This window comes from Ranitomeya imitator, chromosome 4 (assembly GCF_032444005.1).
Source record: "Ranitomeya imitator isolate aRanImi1 chromosome 4, aRanImi1.pri, whole genome shotgun sequence".
NCBI lineage: Eukaryota > Metazoa > Chordata > Amphibia > Anura > Dendrobatidae > Ranitomeya > Ranitomeya imitator.
The window spans coordinates 426,493,603-426,516,929 of record NC_091285.1 but is presented as its reverse complement, the minus strand read 5'-3'; the positions used below and the strand labels follow the sequence as shown (position 1 = coordinate 426,516,929).

Here is a 23,327-nt window from a genome sequence, read left to right as displayed (position 1 = left end):
TCTGACACTTTGCTGTGCACTGTGTCAGATCAGCGATCTGACGTGCACAGCAGTGAGGCTTCCCGTTGCTTCCTCTGAGCAGGCGCTGGTAAGCCACCTCCCTGCAGGACCCGGATGCAGCCCCGTGGCCATTTTGGATCCGGGGCCTGCAGGGAGAGGAAGGTAGGAGACCCTTGGAGCAACGCGATCACATCGCATTGCTCCGAGGGTCTCAGGGAAGCACGCAGGGAGCCCCCCTCTCTGCGCGATGCTTCCCTATACCGCCGGAACACTGCGATCATGTTTGATCGCAGTGTGCCGGGGGCGGCCGCGATCAGCTGCGCTCCCCCCGTGAGCGCGGCTGATCGCGCTGGACGTACTATTCCGTCCTTGGGAAGTAGGGCCCACCCCACATGGACAGAATAGTACGTCCAATGGTAGAAAGGGGTTAATGTTTGTCTGAGGAATATTCTGACTTGCTGAAGCTGAATGCACTTGAGCATGCAAACCATCAAAATTCACTACGGGTATTCCCCTTTGCAATTGCTGACCAATGATTTCCTAGATGTGTTCAGCTGGAGACAAGTTCTGAGATGCTCCTGGACATGGAAGCAGATTTAGGCCACACAGGCTGTTCATAGAAGCACGAGTAACATGCAGCCTGCCGTTGTTTTATTGAAGAACAGCACATGGGGCACTTTGGAGAAATGGCCATACCACTGGTAATAAGTCCTTCTGTACTGCAAGTGAAATTGGATGTCACATGCCAGGACTAAGGTTGTGAAACAGTACGAGTCCCACTTTTATCTTCTATGCAATGACAGCCAAAGATTGGTCTGGTGACCATGTGGGCAATGGCATAAAAAGGCAGTCACGAGGAAATGCAGAATGGTCCTACACAGGTATTATGGTGTTGGGAGGCATAGTGTATGGTATCTACACCTCTCTAGTCTTCATTTTAGAAAAAGAAAACAAAAAGCAGCACCAAAAGAAGACAGAGGGTGCAAAAAATCCTTCCAGGTATATACCAAACCTCATGCTATTGTCCAGAAAGATGAAGGCAGCACTCCAGTAGAAAAAATAAGAGTATTTTATTGGCCCATGTGCGACGTTTCAGTCCAAAGTGTGGACCTTTCTCAAGCACTTTCTTCAAAGTGTCCCATGAGCCGTTTTTTCAATGCTAGATCGTTCCTTATGCTACTGCGAGTAATCTACCTGTCGGCCTGTCCTAAACATGGGCTAGACGAGCAATCTGCAGCATCTCCAGACTTGCCTTCAGTCGAGCACATCTGGGAAGTCATTGGTTTGCAATTGCAAAAGGAGCTGCCAGCAGCGGATCTTGATGTTTTGCATTCCCAAGTGCATTTAGTTTTGAAGAACTTCCTCAGACAATCATTAATAACCTCATTGAAAGCATGCCAAGGAGTGCAAGTGTATTTCTACACATGACTCTCTTACTCGATACTGAATAAACCAAGATGTTTTTTAACATTTGGTTTCCATTTTTCATAATTTGTATATCATAAAAATGTGTATTGATTTTGTGATTTCCATAATTTCATGACTAGGTCTTCACAGTCAAAATAGAACAGTAAGCTTAGAATCCATCTATTTTGCATAATTGTTGATAATTTTGTTCTTTTTAGCCAATATCATTGTAATGTATCACATATGTAACACATATGGTTTTAATATTATTCAATTGAAAGTTTTTATAGGGGTTTTCTCTTCTAGTTTGTTCTATATACAGATGTAGCAAGTGTGCTAGAGTACCTTTGCGAAAAAAAAACTGGAAAAGTAGCTTTGCAGCGCTAATACGCAATACCATACAGTGTGTATATTAATATACTTTTTGCGTATTAAAGTTTAAAGCGCTGAAAGAAAGTTTGTGACATGCCAAGAGTTTGTTTTGGTATGTATGTGTAGAAGTATGTGAAAGAAAATAATAATAAGTGAAAGCCAGCCTGATTTTACTGTGAACAGAAGTTGTCAAACCAAAAATCAAACTTAATGAGTCAGGGCTCTCTCAGATGTCAGTGTGTCCACTATGTTTGGTGCCAGTTTTCACACGTATTGGAGACACTTACACATATAGACCCATTCAAGTGACATCTGTGTGTCATGAGTGTGACGTGTACAGGCGCCTATCCATCACTTAGCCGTGGGCTTCATGCCACCAGACAATACAAAGGTGACATCAAACCCATAATATGAACCCCACTTGCCACAGGGCAAGAGTGAAGAGCCGGGCAAAGCCCAGAATTGGTGCGTCTGCTATTTTTAGGCTTGGTGGGGGGGTTATATCCATGCCTCCTTAACAGCCTGAGAATACCAGCACCCAGCTGTCTGTTTTAGCTTGACTGGTTGCCAAAATTGGGGGAGACCCCACGTCGTTCTTTTAAATTATTTAATTTAAAAAATACGGCGTGGGGACGCCTCTATTCTTGATAACTAGCCTTGCTAAAACTAACAGCTGAGGATTGCAGGCCGCAGCTGCCAGTTTTGGCTGGCTGGTTATCAAAAATTCAGGGGAACCCACGTCGTTTTTTTTTAAAAATTATTTATTTATAGCGCAGGTGGTGGCTGATGAATACTCCCATTAGCAGCCACCTGCTCTCGCTATTATCAGCTGAATAAAACTATAACATTGTCCCCTGCGAACAGGGGACAGTAATGTGAGCTCTCTTCAGCACTCGGCAGTACCGCTGATTCCCAAGCACCGGAACGTATGATACTGATGCGGCACATCGTTGCCACACGTATTCCCTACATCTGCTTGAAGGGTTTCTCATGACATATTTTACTTCATGTTAGTGGTAACTAGTGTTGAGCATTCCGATACCGCAAGTATCGGGTATCGGCCGATACTTGCGGTATCGGAATTCCGATACCGAGATCCGATACTTTTGTGGTATCGGGTATTGGATCCATAGTGAGGTGTAAAATAAAGAATTAAAATAAAAAATATTGATATATCCACCTCTCTGGCGGCCCCTGGACATCACCGCGGGTAACCGGCAGGCTTCTTTGTTTAAAATGAGCGCGTTTAGGACCTGAGGAATGACGTCGCGGCTTCTGATTGGTCGCGTGCCGCCCATGTGACCGCGACTCGACCAATCAGAAGCCGCGACGTCATTCCTCAGGTCCTAAATTCCTAGAATGAGCGCGTTTAGGACCTGAGGAATGACGTCGCGGCTTCTGATTGGTTGCGTGCCGCCCATGTGACCGCGACGCGACCAATCAGAAGCTGCGACGTCATTCTCAGGCACTAAACTCCTCATTCTAGGAATTTAGGACCTGAGGAATGACGTCGCGGCTTCTGATTGGTCGCGTCGCGGTCACATGGGCGGCACGCGACCAATCAGAAGCCGCGACGTCATTCCTCAGGTCCTAAACGCGCTCATTTTAAACAAAGAAGCCTGCCGGTTACCCGCGGTGATGTCCAGGGGCCGCCGGAGAGGTGAATATATCAATATTTTTTATTTTAATTCTTTATTTTACACATTAATATGGATCCCAGGGCCTGAAGGAGAGTTTCCTCTCCTTCAGACCCTGGGAACCATCAGAATACCTTCCAATACTTGGTGTCCCATTGACTTGTATTGGTATCGGATATCGGTATCGGCGATATCCGATACTTTTCGGGTATCGGCCAATACTATCCGATACGATACATTCAAGTATCGGACGGTATCGCTCAACACTAGTGGTAACATGTCTTCAATCTAACTTGCGTTTATCTATGAAAAAAATGGAAATTTGGAAAAAAAAATTAAAAGTTTGCAATTTTCAAACTTTTAATTTTTGTACCATTAAATCAGAGAGTGGTGTCACACAAAGTAGTTAATAAATAACATTTCCCACATGTCTACTTTACATTAGCACATTTTTTTTTTGTTAGGACATTATAAGGGTTAAAAGTTGACTGGTGATTTCTCATTTTTCCAATAAAATTTACAAAACCATTTTTTAGGGACCATCTCACATTTGAAGTGAGTTTGGGGGGTCAATATAACAGAAATTACCCAAAAGTGACACCATTCTAAACACTGCACCCCTCAAGGTGCGCAAAACCACATTTAAGAAGTGTATTAACCCTTCAGGTGCTTCACGAGAACTAAAGCAATGTGGAAGGAAAAAATTAACATTTTACTTTTTTCACAAAAAATTTACTTTGGAACCAATTTTTCTAATTTCACAAGGGTATCAGGAGAAAATGGACATAAAACTTGTTTGGAATTTCTCCTGAGTACGCTGATACCCCGTATATGGGGGAAAGCCACTGTTTGGGCGCACGGCAGGGCTCAGAAGGGAGGGAGCACAGTTTGATATTTTGACAGGAATCAATGGTGGCGTCATGTCGTGTTTGGAGACCCCCTGATGTACCTAAACAGTGGAACCCCCCAATTCTAACTCTAACCCTAACCCCAACACTCCCCTAACCCTAATTCCAACCCGAACCACAAACCTAACCCTAACACACCCCTAACCGGAACCCCAACCATAACCACAACCCTAACCCTAGTCCAACCCTAGCTTTAGCCCAACCTTAACCTTAGCTTTAGCCCAACCTTAACCCTAACTTTAGCCCAACTCTAACCCTAGCCCCAACCCTAGCTTTAGCCCAACCCTAACCCTAGCTTTAGCCCAACTCACTTTAGCCCAACTCACTTTAGCCCAACTCGCTTTAGCCCAACCTCCTTTAGCCCAACTCTAACCCTAATGGAAAAATGGAAGTAAATATATATTTTTTATATTATTATTTTTCCCTAACTAAGGGGGATGATAAAGGGGAGGTTTATTTACTACTTTTTTATTTTGATTACTGTTATAGGGTCACATCAGGGGAGAGAGATATTAAATGGGAAATCTGACTTTTTTTTTGCGGTCGTAAAAGCGATTGAAACACTGGGGTCAATAACAAACGACCCGAATCATGTTCCCTGGGGTCTCATGTATCCCCGGTAGCCGAGATCCCGGAGAAATTCTGACTCTGAGGGGGCGCTATACACTTTTTGCTCAGTGCCGTTAAAAAGCGGCGCTGAGGCATAAGTACCCTTAACTGCCACCATTAAAAGGCATATTGGCAGTCGTTAAGGGGTTAAAATAAATGCATCTATTTTTACAATTGGGCTTCATTAAAAGTGTTGCACTGTTTGACATTTGCAGGCTTTTTGTTTCCCTGTGATAGTCATCTTTTATGTTCCAGTGATAAAACATCTGGCTGGAGCTCAGAACGACAGATATTCAGTTAAATCATGAAGAAAATGGTACAACATTTTAATAAAACCCAATTACAAGAATGATTTGTGGTGCTCGCTCACACAAGAGTATACCTCCATTTTTTTTCTCATATTGATTCGGCATGAGGAAAAAATCAATTTGCAGTACAAATCGAATGTCACTTGCCCATTCAAATCTATGGGTGAGTGAGTGGAAAACAGACTGCACTCAGATGTCATCCAAGTGCAGTCTAATTTCTGCAGACTCACAGAATGGATAAATTTTGTTCTCCATCTTTTCCACATTGTGCTATGGTTCTATTATCCAGGAGAATAAGATCACATTAAGTTGACACTCTGAGCAAACTCGGACCAGAGTTTGATTTGAGTGTCATAAAAAATCAATTCAATTCTCTCAGAGGAGAAAATATACACTCATGTGATCCACTCACTTTCCAGCACCTTTGGAAATCCATCGCAGGCAGCTTTGGAGGTGTGCAATGGCTCAAGAAGCACGGTTCATAATTGAAAAGACCACTGCTACCTGTGATCGCATGCAACAATTAGGTGACAAGGAGAATGCATCTTCAGATGTTTCTCTGTTGACACGCTTTTCTAATCAACTGACCACGGTGAGCCCGCATCAAAGCCGGGACATGTCAGCAGTTTTGAACAGCTGACATGTGCCCGTAATAGGCGCGGGCAGAATTGCGATCTGCCCGCGCCTATTGACTAGTTAAATGCCGCTGTCAAACGCAGACAGCGGCATATAACTACCGCATCCGGCCGGGTGGCCGGAAATGATGTCATCGCCGACCCCGTCACATGATTGGAGGTCGGCGATGCTTCAGAATGGTAACCATAGAGGTCCTTGAGACCTCTATGGTTACTGATCGCCGGCAGCTGTGAGCGCCACCCTGTGGTCGGCGCTCACAGCACACCTGATTTTCTGTTACATAGCAGTGAACAGCAGATCGCTGCTATGTAGCAGAGCCGATCGTGCTGTGCCTGCTTCTAGCCTCCCATGGAGTTTATTGAAGCATGGCAAAAGTTAAAAAAAAAAGTTAAAAAAAATGTGAAAAAAATAAAAAAATATAAAAGTTTAAATCACCCCCCTTTCGCCCCAATCAAAATAAATCAATAAAAAAAAATCAAATCTACACATATTTGGTATCGCTGCGTTCAGAATCGCCCGATCTATCAATTAAAAAAAAGCATTAACCTGATCGCTAAATGGCGTAGCGAGAAAAAAATTCGAAACGCCAGAATTACGTTTTTTTGGTCGCCGCGACATTGCATTAAAATGCAATAACGGGCGATCAAAAGAACCAAAATGCTATCCTTAAAAACGTCATCTCGGCACGCAAAAAATAAGCCCTCAACCGACCCCAGATCATGAAAAATAAAGACGCTACGAGTATTGGAAAATTGCGCAATTTTTTTTAGCAAAGTTTAGAATTTTTTTTCACCACTTAGGTAAAAAATAACCTAGTCATGTTAGGTGTTTATGAACTCGTACTGACCTGGAGAATCATAATGGTGGGTCAGTTTTAGCATTGAGTGAACCTAGCAAAAAAGCAAAACAAAAAACAAGTGTGGGATTGCACTTTTTTTGCAATTTCACCGCACTTGGAATTTTTTCCCCGTTTTCTAGTACACAACATGCTAAAACCAATGATGTCTTTCAAAAGTACAACTCGTCCCGCAAAAAATAAGCCCTCACATGTCCAAATTGACGGAAAAATAAAAAAGTTATGGCTCTGGGAAGGAGGGGAGTGAAAAACGAACACGGAAAAACGAAAAAAATCCCAAGGTCATGAAGGGGTTAATTATTTTATTTGCTGGCATAAATTCAGAAAAAAAATAAAAATCTATCTCAACGTGGCGCCGACATCTGATAGATGCTACTGCGCAGGCGGTGCCATCTTGCTAGAGAAAAAAAAATTGTCTCCATCAAGATGGTGCTGCCGGCGCCTGCGCAGTATCATCTATCGGAATGCCAATAGATTTTTTTTTTTTTTTCAGAAAATAAAGATTAAACAACAACCACAAGACTGATTTCATCAACCAAGGTATCATTTTAATCAGTATAATGGCGCAGACCTGACACTGTCTGTAGGTTACTGAACACAATCCTGCTGACAGGTTCCCTTTAAAAGACAAAAGGAGGTACACTATCCAGAGGCAGCAAGACCTCTTAACCATGTGAACTGTGAATCTATGGGAAAGCCTATGTCCAGGGGCTGGTCACAAAGGGAACAGGTAAAGGTGTGGCCAAGGAATCTGATATTTATGACCTATCCTCAATATAGGCAAACAATTACAAACAGGCTGGAGTTGGAGGTAAACACTGAATGGAGCTCAACAGCACAGATCAATGTGATGGAGTACTGTACTGTGCAAAGGTTGTAGGCTGCAGGTGTGCTGTGGGAAAAGGTGGAGAATAAATGCTGAACTGGACGAATGCTTGAAAAAAAAGTGTTAATAGCTTATTTTTTTATCAAAAAACAAAATGCAAAGTGAATGAACAAAGGAGAAAGTCTAAATCAAATCAATATTTAGATTGATCATCATCAGGGATTTTGAACGATTAGGCTACGCCCCCATGATGAGTATTTGGGGAGTTTTCACATTGCAGATTTTTTGCAGCGTTTCTATGCTTGTTAGTTAAATTAAGTTATTTCCGGTTTTTTTTTTTTCATTGCGTTTTTGAGTGAATTTTTGTACACACATTTTTGACGCTACATTTTTTGTCTCTTTTTGGTATGTCATGTTTTAAATAAAGCTGCTTTGTTTTTGATATTTCCTGGAATATAGCTTTGACTAACCTTCGTTGATATCATCATCTGTGGCTTACATGTGTTTTTAATGCGTTTTCACAGCGGAAACATACTAAAAAGACAAGCAATTTTTAATGCAATTCTACGGGAAAAATCCGCCAGTAAAACTCAGCCTACTCACATTTTGAGGATTTCAAACAAGCACCGCAGGTCAGTTTACGCTGAGTAAATAAAAATGCAAGGTGGACCTGACATTTCTATAAATCCAATCCACCTTGATGGATCTATAAGGCTAAGTTCACACTAGGTGTTTTTGTTGCGTTTTTTACTTTTTTCAGCTGCGTCTTACAGTAGCAGCTATGTCTATGAGATTTCAGAAATCTCATGCACACACATTTTTTTGGTCACCTGTATTTTGTGCTTTGCATTGTGTTTTTGGACATAGAGCATGTCACTTATTTCAGCGTTTTTCAGCTCTTTTCAACCATTGAAAGCAATGAGTGATGAAAAAAATGCTGACAAAATGAAAAAAGCACATACAGCAGTATATGAAACCCATTTATTTTTGTGATTTTTCCAGGTTTACCATCTTGTCTTGGTCATCTGAAATGACTGTTTGGATTAGTACTTTCATTAAATTAGTGATGCATACAAAGTAAACATTGGCTCACAAAGGTGTGAAATCGAACAAATCCTGTGGCTGACCGAGGTGTGAGATTGCAGGATGTGTGAGCAACTCAATGGCTGAGCAAAGTGTGAAAGTTAAACAGTAATGGAAAAAACTCCAAGGTTAGTCAGCTCACCTGACAGGGTGTGTGGAGCATGGAGGTCCTCACAGGAATGAAGCCAGAGCAGCTGCAGCATGAACATCCGAAAGGAAGGAGGAATTCATCAGGAAACGTGTAAATACTTTTAAAAATATTTACCAGTTTAATTTGCAAGCTAAGTTTTAAAAAATATTGACAAGTTTCCTTGCTGAATTCCTCCTTTCTTTCAAAAGTTAAACAGTGTCCTACCAACTCAATACACTGCCAGGGTCTTAGGAAAATTACTCCAGTCCAATTCACCTCCCCCGGCTGTTACATTGTATGTGTATTTTTTCATGTCTTGTATTGGTGACCTGTATTCATGCTTCTGTGGTGGACGCAAAGCTGAACTTTGGGATCCTGAAAAACGTACCAAAAATCTGCACCAAAACACGGGATCCTGAAAAACGTAGCAAAAATCTGCACCAAAACACGGGATCCTGAAAAACGTACCAAAAATCTGCACCAAAACAAGCGCTTTTGACGCCGTTCCATTTCTGCCAAGAGTGCAGGTTTGCTGAAAAAAAAAAAAATGCAGCAAAAATGCCCTGTGTGAACTTGCTACCGGAGAATCTTTTGCGTTACTGCATTATCAATTTAGACTTGGGAAGTCAATAATTTGCCAACTGCTTCGGGAAACTTGTGATGCCATTTGGAACAACTTGCAACCACTTGTGCTACCAACACCGACATCAGAAATGTGGCTAGCGATTTCCCAACAGTTCGAGGATGTGGCTAATTTCCCCAATTGTATTGGTGCCATGGACGGCAAGCACATTCGGATTCACAAACCAGCGCATAGTGGGTCACTATACTACAACTATAAAAAATACTTTTCCATTGTATTGATGGCTATTGCGGATGCAAGATACCATTTTGTTGCTATGGATATTGGTGCTTATGGCCTGACTAACGATTCCAGAATATTCAGAGACTCCAACATGGGGAGATGTTTGTACAGCAACAACTTTAACATACCCTCATCACGCTTAAGACATCAGTTTTATATGTAGGTAGAAAGTCATTAAGTGAAACAGAAACAGTTGTGCAGGAGGCTTAAATAAGGAACAGTAAGGCTAGGGTCACATTGCATTAGGGCAGTCCGTTTAGCGCATAGCTAAATAGCATAGCTAGGACAAAAGGGACCGCGAGTGTCAGTCACTCAAATGACGGCACATCGCTAGCGCACTCCCAATGTGGGCGTGCGCTAGCGATGTGTTCGCCATTGCAGGCTATGGCGACGTTAACGGACTACGTTACACCGCGTTATGCCGCGGTGTAACGTAGTCTGTTAAACGCGGTCACATAACGCAATGTGACCCTAGCCTGATACTCTGCTACAAACGGGATGTTGTGGAAGACAGTTTCATGTCACACGTTATACAACGATGGCAAGACTGAGCACAGCAAGTCACAAGGTAGCTATACTGCATCAGTAAGGTCTCTTCTAGCCAAAGATTTCAAAGCAGACTGGGATTTCAATTTGTGTTGTTCAAGCTGTTTTGAAGAGGCACCAAGAAATGGGCAACGTTGATGACCATAGAAGCATAGAGCAGCCAAGAAAACTTGGTGCATCAGATGAAGGACACATCATGATTACTTCCCTTTTACAAAGGAAGATCTCCAGAAGTTCATCAAACTGCAAGCTATATCTATCTATTGTTCACTGAACTCTGGTGGCCCAAAGTGGTTTTTATTAACTGATGAGTCAAAATGTGAAACATTTGGATGTAACAGCAGGCTGTTTGTTCGCCTGGTATTGATGGTGGCGGTTCCATACACGTGTGGGGCTGCATTTCACCAAATGGAGCTGGGAATTGGGTCAAGTTTAATTGGAAGCTGTCAGGTAATTCATGCTTCCCAAACTGTGGACAGCATAAATACAATTAAATACAATCCTGGATGTATGATTGCAGCCAGGAATATTATACTTTGAAATTATCTGGCGTTTGAGAAAAAATATACTTTAAAAATTCATTCAGGGACCAAAGCCAGAGACAAGACTAGTCCGGGTCCTCCCTTACCAGCACCACTGCAGGTGATGGACAGGTCTCTCTATGTACACAGGACAGAGAAACATCAATCAAGGCTGGGCAATGCCGGCTGGGGACGGAGCTAGACCAGTCTAGTTTCCAACTGTGATCCCGGGACGGTTCTTTACAGCACATCTTCTCTAAACACTGGAGAATTTCAGAGAATAATAAACCTGGCTGTTATCAAGCAGCATGATTCGCCTGACAGGTTAGCTTTAATGGTGTCCTCAATGCTGAGAAACACAGGTAAATACTTATTCATCATGCAATACCATCAGGAAACCTATTGACATCAATTTTTTTTTTTTACACCGGGATCACAACCCCAAACAGGAGGAGACAGAAGGATTTGCACAAGGTTACATCCACAGAAGATTTGTGGTTAGTTCTCCAAGATGTTTGGGAAAACATTCCTGCCGAATTTCTTCAAAAACTGTGTGCAAATGTACCTGGAAGAGTTGTTATTGATTGAAGGCAAAGGATGGTCACACCAAATAAAGATTAGTTTTAGATTATCTTTCGTTTGCTCACTTTGAATTCTGTTTGTTATTAAAAATAAACTATTAACCTTTTTATTTACTTTGCAGCATTTACTCCACACCTGTTGGAAATTTTTGCACAGTACGGTATGTCTTTTTTTTTAAAATGGATCATATAACTATATGAGGCTGCATGCAGCCATTGCCAGGAGGCCAGAAGCATAAGACAAACTGTGGTATTACATTCTCTTAAAGTGGACCTTTCACCAGATTCCACAATACAAGCATGTAGGCTGTAGGTTGAACTTGATGGACTTATGTTTACCTTTTACACTTTAAAAACATGAAACTACAACATACATACATTATAATGTAATAGTTATTAATTGACGTGACTTGATGAGGCTGCTGTACTTGCTTTGAAAATCAATGTCAGTATGGCTGTAAAATCCTGACATTAAAAGGAACTTGTTAGTTCTTTCATGAATCAGAGACTGACTTCTTCATTGTAAACATCTATGGTTTACTCTGAAATGCTACAACATTTTAGAGGAAGACATAGTTGAGGTGACGAGTCCAAGAGGCAGGTCCCTGAAGTCTCCCCAACCTATTTGCTAGACTGACAGGTTTACCTATGTGTGTGTGTTTAGGGGGCAATAAGTCAGTTTAGCTAATCAGGAGGGGAGAACCCAGCAGAAATCAGCCTAACCAACTTGTCTCTGAGCATGCTCTCAACTGAAAAGTTGCCGGATTTCATTGTAAACCATATATGTTGAGCATGCAGGAGCAGATCTCAGATTCCTCCTGCCCATAGTCGAGGCGGCATTAATTATTGGGCCAGTTCCCTTTAAAATTAGCAAGTAACAAGCGAAGTACTAAGTCTCCACTCACACAGTCTGACAGCTGCAGCTTCTCAACGGTGGGGAAGATGGGCAATGAGGAGCTGTCACACAGTCTAGGAGGACATAGATTGAGGTTAACCTTTTCAATGGGCGTAATCAGCCATTCTGAAGTAAATTTTAAAAATAAGTACACCAACCTCGTCATGATTAAGAGATCTATTTAATAATGAATGCAATCTGTACTGTCAAATCTGGTAACAGATCAGCTTTTAAGTTTGTTAATTTTTGTTCCTTGTTTGTAGACAAACAAAAGAAATTGAAAAAATAAATACATTACTCAAATTTTATATTAAAAAGTGAACTTTAGAACAAACTCTCAAACTTCTGCTATAGGAGACAGCGGCTATGATACATAAAGATCACACAGACCTGTGGAGATATGCACATTAATTACACAATATAAAGTACCTTTCCATCAGATCATAAATAGGTATATATATGTAGATTAGGATACAGTTAGAGGACTAAAAGTGGGGTTTTATTTCACTCATATTCATATAAAGACAAAGGACCCCAAGTCATTATCCAGAATACAATATAAAAGGAACATATGAAACGTAGGCTGGCTTGTGGTGATTGCATCCCATAGAAGGCCATCTGTTACTAAATATAAAATAAAGACAGTAACAAAAAAAAGCATTGCAGTGGGCGCTGTCATAGAAAGGATGGAGGATATTTATGTAGAAAAGGCATTTATTGGTAAAAACAACGCGTTTCGAACTTGGTCTCATTTCATCCTCAATGTGAAATTTTGAAATGCGTTGCTCAAACTAATAAATGCTTTTTCTATATAAATATCCTCCATCCTTTCTATGACAGTGTCCACCGCGACACTAGTTTTTCTTCTTACTGCCCTTATTTTATATTTAGGAGCCTGTTTTCTGGCTGAGCAGCAGTCTGCGTGTTGGATCACTACCCGTCACCAGAGTTGTGCGTGCAGCTGCAGAACTTCCCCAGGTGCGCAACTACAATGGTTTGCCTTTTTCCTGTTGCCATCAGGACTTCACTGTAGAGCACCCCTGCTTTGTCTCTTAGGCTAGGTTCACATTGCTTCAGTGCAGTCCGTTTAGCGCATACGCTAACGGACTGCGTTAACGCAATGTACAAAAAGGGATCGCGTTTAGCGATCGCGCTAGCGCAGACGCCCGATCTGACGCTGCTTTTGTGTACCCTATGACCATACGGTCTATTCTATTATTCTACAGTACGTTACTGACGAAGGTCCATTCAAGGACCGAAACGTTTATTGGGTACTACTACAATTAAAATTGCACTAAAGCATCAGTTGAGTGCTGGGTTCTTTTTCTTTATAGTCTATGAAGGTGTGGGAACCTAACCTAGCACCATTCTTCTCCAGTAGTGCACACGGTTTTTGTATCTGAACTAAGAAATGAGTCTTGCACTCACCCTTCACTCTCTCCCCTCTGTTGAGTTGGATCTCTCCAGGTCCTTGTGGTTCGTATGACTTCACTGCTATAAATGTTCTTCCAGGTACCGCGCTGTACAGTTTTCTTTTGGGCCCCCGAGGGCCGGTACTCCTCGTATCCAGGGGCCCTGGGCTGTAAACAAACACATAGGTGATGGTGCTGAGTGGACCTGGACGTGCCATGTGGGTGGCCAGTAGCTCACAACTTCTCCAAACTTTCACTGACATCTCAACTTTGTGGGTGGGTGGTACCCCTCCACACTTGTCATGGGGGCCCAAACCACCATACTGGGACACAGACACTTCCCCAATTTCATAATGTTCATAAACCCTTTCAAACCTCTCTCTCCAAACTACTACCCCCACCTTATTGAGGGCTACTTTGCTCTCCACTTGTCCTTAAATCACCTCTCCCCTCCACCCAGCCCACCAAATTCAAAGCGAAATAAAAAAAAAGGCATTTTGTGGGGGAAAAAAGCAATAAGCTAAGGAAGGTGTTTGGTAAATAAGATACGATGGTTGGAGGAAACAAGATTAAACTGAGAAAGGGATGAAAAAAGGATACAAAAGGGTGGTTCAGAGATATAGTGAGTCAGAATGATGGGGAGTAGCAATCCAAAGGAGAGAGGAAAGGGCAGAGGAGGAGCAATGATGAGGAATGGACGGGAAATAAATGAAGATATGGGGAGATGAGCAAGATAGGAGCACAAGAAGATAAACATAAGGAGCTAGGGAGATGGAGGGACTGTCAAAAGGATTGGATGGAGAAGAAGCTGAGGGAAAGCACGGCTGTCTGCAGTTCTCCCTGTTCTTTTCAGTTAAACTGTCAGCAGCAGAGGAGGGGGAGAGTGAGGAGGGAGGACAGAGGGAGGAGAAGGGGGGGTTGTCCATTCATGCTTCTCTCTCCCCCAGGATTCCACAATCTCCGGACCTGCTCACCCCCGCCCCACACTCACCAATCTTCACCTTGATCAATAGACAGCCCTTCATCGTCTATCACTGGTGCTATCTCTGTGGCCTCTCTTTCACTTCTTTTCCTCCCTGATTAACCTCTCACAGCTTCTTCCTCCCCCTCTACTCTATTCCTTACCCAATCTCTCATTTTCGAAGCTCCATGTAGATAAGATCCACATTTTTCTTGACCAGTTGCATTCTTCCTTTAGTACTTCTCATTGACTCCCTCTTGGAATATGTACTGTTTCTTTCTCTGACATACCTTTTTTCCTTATGCCCTGTTTTGCACAACCTGTTCACTTATCAACCTCTAGTGACATTCCTGTGTCTTTTCTTCCTATGTTTCATTTGTATCTTCATCCTCATTTCTTCCCAATGTCAATGTGTCTTCGCAGTGATACAACCATGCTTTCACATTGACTTCTCCTGCCTTACAGATATCTTAACCATTGTTTTTATTCCCTCTCAAACAATATTTGTCCCTTCTCTCTTCCCCTCACTCTTACCCCTCCCTCCCTCTGACTTTCGCTCCTTCTCCCTCCTCTCTCGGCTGCCTGACAGATTTTGAATTACTGCAGAGAGAGTGTGATGGGAGCTGAATATTAATGCAAAAATGTGTGACAGAAAGAGACTGCTCCTAAACAGAGAGACCACTCCATATTAGACATGCAGGCTTCACTAGCAGGCATGGCAGACAGTGACTTCTTCATGTGATGGAAGGAATACGAGGCCGCTCCTTACTGGAAGCCTCACAGTATGTGCATGTCCTAATGAGATAATGGAGGGCAGTAGAGGCATGCAGCTTAGGAGGCCGAGCTTTACGCCTAGGTGAAGTGACATTACCTAGACAATGCAGGTCACATGAGTATACACTCTCAAGAAATTCTGCTCATTCATAAGGATAAAACATGCAGGCCCCCAAAGGGGAGACGGATAAAAAGTCAGAAATATTTGAACTGACGTATTAGTCAGTCCAGTATGGGGTTCCACTATACGAAATACACAGGAGCCAGTGTTATAGACAGTAGATTATGGATTTACTAATAAAAAGACCTACTAAGCCATAATCATACGCTTTCCTGGACAACAGGAGCTGGTTAGCTAATGGGGTAACATTCTTTGCGCCAAATGCAGATATTTCCCAAATAGTATTTCAATATTTGTATACTTAGAATATTGATGTTCAAGTAGTTTATGAACCTCAGAGGAGAATGTTCGAGAATACGAAAAAGTAAAGAAAGAAGGAAAATCACATTACATATAAATTCCTAAATACATTTAATTAGAACATTACTTAGTTTGCCTAGGGAGGTAATCACTATAGTACATTATAATAGCAGCTGCCTTGTTACACTGACCAAAACATGCCCTATAATATTACTTAGACAGGTGCCAGTGAACATGTGCAAGCAGGGCTGTGGAGTCGGAGACGTGGAGTCAGAGCCCATTTTGATCGAGTCGGAGTCATGGAAATTGAGGAGTCAGAGGTTTGACTTACCGACTCCACAGCCCTGGCAGGGCTGTGGTGTTGGAGTCATGGAGTCGGAGCCCATTTTTGGTAGAGTCGGAGTCATGGAAATTGAGGAGTCAGAGGTTTGGCTTACCGACTCCACAGCCCTGTGTGCAATAAGAGGTTCCATCCCCCTCCCTTATGCTAGATTCAAAGAGGTATTCTCAAAAAGTCTATTAAGCAGCTAAAAAGCTCTGCAGTCTCCTTACTTCCTGGTTGCTTGGGGGAAAGGTGTGCTCCTCCTTGAGCAAAATTTCTGGTTAGAAGCTCTGTTCTGTTACTACACATTAACAGTTTTTCAGTGTTTGTTCTGAGTGTACACGTTATCATTATATTTACATATAGAGATAACAGAGCCTTTGTAAAGCACAGGGCGGCTCAGAAAAGTGAGAGCTGTGATTAGGAGAAATGCTCTGGAAACTTCCAATGTTGAGGGCTGAGAATATGATTATGTTGGACTGATAAGACTCCTGTCAAGAGCTGAGAGAGTTGAGCAGCTAACTGCTGCATAGAGAACAATGTATTGGAAATAGCTGGCAGGGATGTTAGGAGTTAACTCTTCTGGAAATTTACTAATGTGCACACCCGGCCAAGGTCTAGCGGCCCAGCCCCTTGGAAACAAATTATTAACATGAGAATACCCATTTTATGGGTTGTCCACCCTTCGTGACATCTTTTTAAATTTAAATGCATGTATTTTGGGCTAAGACATTTTAGCATTTGGGTATCATTAAAAATTTTACACATTTGGCCTTCTGCAGCTTCTGTTTTGCACTGTCTATTGTTGGCAGCAGAATCTGTCAGTCAGCCAGCTATGATGGCCAGACAGGGAAATATTATTAACTATTAGCTAGTAACATTCTAGGACAATTTTTCTCAGTGGGAGGAGACCACAGCCATTTTAAAGTACTACAGTGATTGCCTCTCTAGACAAATCAAGTTTGATTTACTAATTAAAACTATTTACCTGCAATATCATTTTATTTTTATTTTTCTGTTCAGGGAGAACCTCTTTAATAAAATGGATATAAACTTTAAAGTTTGATATTTTTAGCTCAATCCCTGGAATGTATAGATTTTGTATACACATAACTTTTTCATTTTATATTATATTAAGACATTTTAAAGGTATTTTTACATAATACATACATGTAGAATCTTTCCAAATATGGTCTCTACCCCTGATAAGACCATAGCTGCTTCACCACAGTAATTTACAAGGAGGCTATCAAACAGAAGGACATTTTTTAGGTCAATAACCTTGAGACAAGAACAAAACAATATGTTTTAAAACATATCCGAGTTTGCCTTCCACCTACTAAAGTAATGTCATATGGCTTATCATAACAAGATTTTTTGTACTATGGAAACCACAACTGACTGTAAAACCCAAGCCTACATGCTTAACATGCGTTATTCAACCTTTATATAGAGGAATTTGTCATGGATGATGAGTAAGGTCCTGTTTACCTCTGTACCCAAGACTGCGTCAAAGATTCCCTAGTTTGAAGGAAAAATACAGATGCATTTAGATTTCCCCATATCAAAATTCTGGATGCTGCTGCAAAATCAGACAGACCACAGTGGAGTCTGTGGGTGTCCATTGTGTGATTGGTCCAACACAGCATAGGGCTATTGTTGTAATAAAAAGTCCAATTGTGGATGGGTAGAATGGTCGGTGCTTCTATCCATACAACGTCTTTGTGTATATAAAGGATATGGGTCGAAAAAGAATGTAATACTCATGACATGCCAATGCAAAACATGCAAATTGAGATTCTGATTTGGCTTTATCGTAAGTCATATTGCAAGACTCATTAAACGGTCGATAATGACTTGCAGGATTGCGACTTCCAACAGGTGGCACTATAGAGTTCAAGTCCTCTCTGAAGAGGCAATTTGCACAATGCAAAACATATAAGTGCAGATAATAAATAGTTCTAAAAACTCTTCTTTGATTTAATTCTTCCTCTGCAATACAGATGAAATGTAGGGGATCTCCGCCTCTACATTATGCTGCTCTTACATTAAATAGCAAAACCCTGCTGACAGATTCCCAGTAATATAGTGCATATTGTATGCGCTCATGTTAATCGCTCCACAGATTAATGACAACTCTGTAATAGTCATAAAATAAAGGACGTAATGCAAAAAACAGAGTTGCTTAGAGTTTTGAATAGTCCAATGTAGCACAGTAAAAAAAAAATGCTTTCAAGCAGTGAGCGATAAGAGGCATGGAGAAACTCTAAAGCTGGGGTCACACGACTGTATATTGTCTATCATGAACAAAATACCCCCCAAAATAGAAGCGTTGAGCGGAGGAACTATTCTTGTGTGCTTTTAAGGGCGGAAAACCTCCGCGGTAAGGCAGGGTTATCTATAGGGTGCATTGTTGAGGAGGGTATCCTCCTTTTCCTTCATCCCTCGTACTCTCTGCTCAATACGGAGTAGGGACATTGACTGTGACCCTTTGAGCCAAATAATAGTTAGTGTGGGTCAAATGAGTAAACTTATTTTAATTATTAATAAAGATTATCTTTTATTTTGGGGATTTTGTTTATGTTAGTGGCTCACAAATGTATTATTTTTACCCTGAGGAGGTATGCTGTCAAAGGCTGATAAGCTTGAAAAACACATCCCGATAAGAAGATATTAATATCTATACACACTTATCAATTTTTTGGTCAGAGGCTTTTCTTTTAAAAATCAGCATGCTTTAGGTATGGAGTTTTTTTTAATGGCGACTCTCCATAAATTCAGTGGTATGCCTTCAAAAACACATTAACCCCTTAGTGTGACCTTATTCACGAGGCCAAATTTTTAAAATTTGATTAGCGTCACTCCATACGGAAATAAATCTGGAACGCTTCAACAGATCTCAGTGATTCTGAGATTTACAAAACCATTTTTTAGGGACCACATCACATTTAGAGTGACTTTGGGGGACGGGGAGGAGCTACATGACAGAAAATACTCAAAAGTGACAATATTCTAAAAACTGCACCCCAAAACCACATTCAAGAAGCTGATTAACCCTTCAGGTGCTCCACAGGAACTAAAGCAATGTGAAAAAAACAATAATTAAATGTGACTTTTTTTCACAAAAAAATTACTTTAGCTCCAAATTTTTAATTTTCACAAGGGTAACAGGAAAAAATGGACCCCAAATTTGTTGTTCAATTTCTCCTGAGCGGCGCTCGGAAGGGAAGGCGCAACGTTTGACTATTTGAACGCAAAAATGGCTATAATTGATAGATGACGCCATGTGGCGTTTGGAGAGCCCCTGATGTGCCTAAACAGTGGAAACCCCCCAAAAGTGACCCCATTTTGAAATCTAGACCCTTCAAGGAATTTATCTAGATGTGTGGTGAGCACCTTGAATGTAGAGCCTCCCCCCAAAAATCATCTTTTTTCCACAAAAATGTACTTTTAGCTCCAAATTTTTTATTTTCACAAGGGTAACAAGAGAAAATTTATTATGCAATTGAGTCTTAACACGCTGATACAACATATTTGAAGGAAAACTACTGTTTGGGTGCACGGCAGACCTTGGAAAGAGAGGAGTGACTTTTTGAATGCAAAAATGGCTTGAATCGAGAGCTGGCGTCATGTCGCATTTGGAGAGCCACTGATGTGCCTAAACAGTGGAACCCCCCATAAGTTAGCCCATTTTGGAAACTACACCCATCAAGGATTTTAGCCAGGGAAATAGTAAGCATTTTGAACCCACATAATATACACAGAATATACCTACACAGAATATAATAACATTAGGTCCTCACATTGAAAATTGCTTAAGACCCAAATTTGTAATTTTCACAATGGATATTAGGAGAAAATGGACCAAATAATTTATTTTGACATTCCTCCAGAATGCGATGATACCCCATATGTGGTTAAAAACTTCTGTTTGAGAACTTGGCAGGGCTAGAAAAGGAAAGAGTGCCATTTGTCTGGCAGAGATTTTGAATGTCATGCCTCATTTGGAAAGTCCCTGACATGTAAAAACAGTAGAAACTCCCCACAAGTGACCCCATTTTGGAAATTAAACCCCTCAAGGAATTTATCTATGGGTGCATTGAGTATTTTTAACATACAAGTGATTCCCGAAAATTCATAACTTCTAGATCTGGGAACCAATTATTTTCCCCAATAAAACACTGTTCTACACGAGGAGAAAACGAATCCCATAATTTGCTATGCAATTTTTACCGAAATCATTAATACCCCATAAGTGGTTGTATACTACTGTTTGAGCACACATCAGGGGTTGGATGGGAAGGATCGCTTCTTGGCTTTTAGAATCCCCCTCCCCCCATGAAATCATATTGGAAATGTCACTAAGGAATTCATGTAGGGGTGTAGTGAGTATTTTGAAACCATAGGTGCCTCACAGAATTTTATAACATTGAGACATGTAAATATGACCTTTTTTTTTGGGGGGGGGGGGGGGGCAGTGAGGGGGGGTGTAACAATGTAATTTTTGTATTTGATGCAAATTTGTCAGGAAAACAAGGATAAATAGGTGAAACTGTACCTCATAATTTATAGTGCAATTTCTTCTGAATGTGGTGGTGCCCCATATGTTGTCAGAAATTACTGTTAGCCCACACGTCAGGGCTGAGAAGGCGGGAGCTCTATTTGGCTTTTGGAGGACACTCAGTCACATTCACACTCACACACTCACTTTCACATTCATACCTTCACACTCACACTATGACACTCACACTCTCACATTCAAACTCACACACTCACTCTTGCACTCTTACATTCAAACTCACACACACTCACTTACATGCTCACACACTCACTCACACATTCACACTCACATTCACACACTCATAGTCACACTCACATTCAGTCACATTCGCACTCACACAAACTCACATTCACACTCACCTTCAAGCTCACACTCACATTCACGCGCTCACACTCACATTCACTCATGCTCAAACTCACATTCACACTCACATGCAGACTCTTGCGCGGTACCACCAGAACACTGTTGCGAACATGCCGTCGCCGGGATAGCCGAATGATTCACTGACTGCCGCCATCTTTGTACAGGAAGAGTGCATGCGCAGTTTTAATGTGACCACTACTATCTGTCTGCACAAAGTTGGCAGCGGTTTGATTTACTGCACCTGCGCGAATTATGCGAATCATTGAGCTGATCCCGGAGGCAGATGCGCGACGTGTCTACAGGCAGAGGAAGCCGGTCACATTAAAGGGGTTTTCCCATGAACGAAAGTTAATTTTAAGAATTGTCTGTGTCTGACTGTGTAGGGAGCATACCACATCTCCTGGGCAGTGGAGGAAGCAAAAGATAATACTGACATTACAGCAGGTTATCACAGTGGATTCATTTTGTGAGGTAAAATATTTCACTGACTGTTTTTAAAAAATATTTTACCTCACAAAATGTATCCATGGCGATCTCCTGCTGTAATGTCAGTATTGTCTTTTGCTTCCTCCCCTGTCCAGGAGCTGTGGTATGTTCTGTACACGGTCAGACACAGGGGTGACTGTGTCTGACCATGTACGGAGCATACCACATCTCCTGGGCAGGGAAGGAAGCAAAAGACAATACTGACATTACAACAGGGGATCACAGTGGATTTACTTTGTGAGGTAAAATATTTACTGACTGCTTATAAAAAAAATATTTTACCTCACAAAATGTATCCACTGCGATCTCCTGTTGTAATATCAGTATTGTCTTTTGCTTCCTCCCCTGCCCAGGAGAAGTGGTATGTTCGGAACATGGTCAGACACACACAATTTTTAAAATGAACTTTTGTTCGTGGGAAAACCCCTTTAAAAAGCAGATATCAATGGCAACAGGGCTCTTCATAAAAAATACGCCAATGACAATGAAAGGAAAGCAGCAAATGCACAACGTCGAAGACAACAAAGGGCAAATGAGACTCTTGAAAAGCAACAGCATCACTGGGACAAAAACAATGCATATAAGTGTAGGCGTCAAGCACATGAGTCCCCTGATGCAAAAGTCATTAGATTATCACAGGATACCATTAGGTAACAATATCGCCACATGCCAGCCCCCATCGTGACATTACCGCCCTCCTGATGCGATAGCTTCGGGCCTCCATCTAGTAGATTATAATGGGCATGAGTTGCATCCGTGAAGAGAATGGATACAAAAAAATTGTGCAACACTGGCATCTGAATGAGGTCTAAGATAAAGCAGTTGTCAGTTATGTGCTCCATTCATTCTCTAGCACCACCAGAGTTTGCCGAGCACACTCCCATGAAGAATAAATGGAGTGGAGGTGCTCATGATCAACTATCACTCCATTTAAGAGGGGCACTTCAGTTGGTAGGGATCCCAGGCATCAGATGCCCAGCGATTGAGAAGTTATCCCCTATCCTAGGGACAGAGGAATACTAAATTTGAAATAACAAAGTCACTCTAGCTGGGGCCCCCAATGTCTGCTTTATAGAGACCAAATTGTGACAGAATGTAAATATATAGGTAATTTCTGAGAATCTGTTGAGATCCATTACTAAATGAATGACAGGGGTCGTTCACATTATATTTATAAAGGGACGGCTAAAGTACAAAATAGCTGACTATTTTTATGGGGCCTGAGCGTTAGTTAGATAAGCGAAGGAGATTACACAGAGTAATATCATCAAGTCCTGTACATTTGATGATACAGTATAATTGGATTTTTTTATGAATTCTGTTTTTTTTTCATCTGAAGTTTGAACAGAGTGATCTATAATAAGGCTAAGCCTAAAATTGATTTATTTAACCATGTATTTACCATGACTGTATAATGGGGACTTTATTAAACAACAGCTGTTTAGTTGCCATGACAACATAAATTAAAGACACATTTTTATTTCAGCTAGATAATAGAATTACACTACAACACGGGTCAAATCTACTGAATTCAACAAGCATGACACCATGGGGTAATGCTCATGTAAATAACTAAAGTGGAGAAAATCGAAAAATGAACACCAGGTGCTTGTGAGCAGTAACTGATTTAATAGGTGCCCGCAACTAAACTACATTTTGAAAAAAAAACTGGCATATGATCTGCAGGAAGTAAAGTAGGTTATAGAGCGGGAGTAGTGGATCAGCTTGATATACATTTCATTTCTATGGCAAAAGTTTTAGTAAAAAATGCATTTTATTCATTGTCCAGTGGGTGGTCCTACTAAGTGATTGTCAGTAGAGTTGAGCGAATATGTTCGGAACTGATC

At 41.4% G+C, this 23,327-nt stretch overlaps 1 protein-coding gene across 4 annotated transcripts in view; it reads right to left on the bottom strand.

Annotated features, from left to right (window-relative positions):
• Positions 1-23,327, bottom strand: part of SHANK3 (SH3 and multiple ankyrin repeat domains 3) — a 614,328-nt gene that overhangs the window by 100,664 nt on the left and 490,337 nt on the right. For all 4 annotated transcript variants that reach the window (XM_069765494.1, XM_069765495.1, XM_069765496.1 and 1 more), the window contains exon 13: positions 13,609-13,760. In XM_069765494.1, the coding sequence (XP_069621595.1) occupies positions 13,609-13,760 (152 nt within the window). The remainder of the gene's footprint in view (positions 1-13,608; positions 13,761-23,327) is intronic.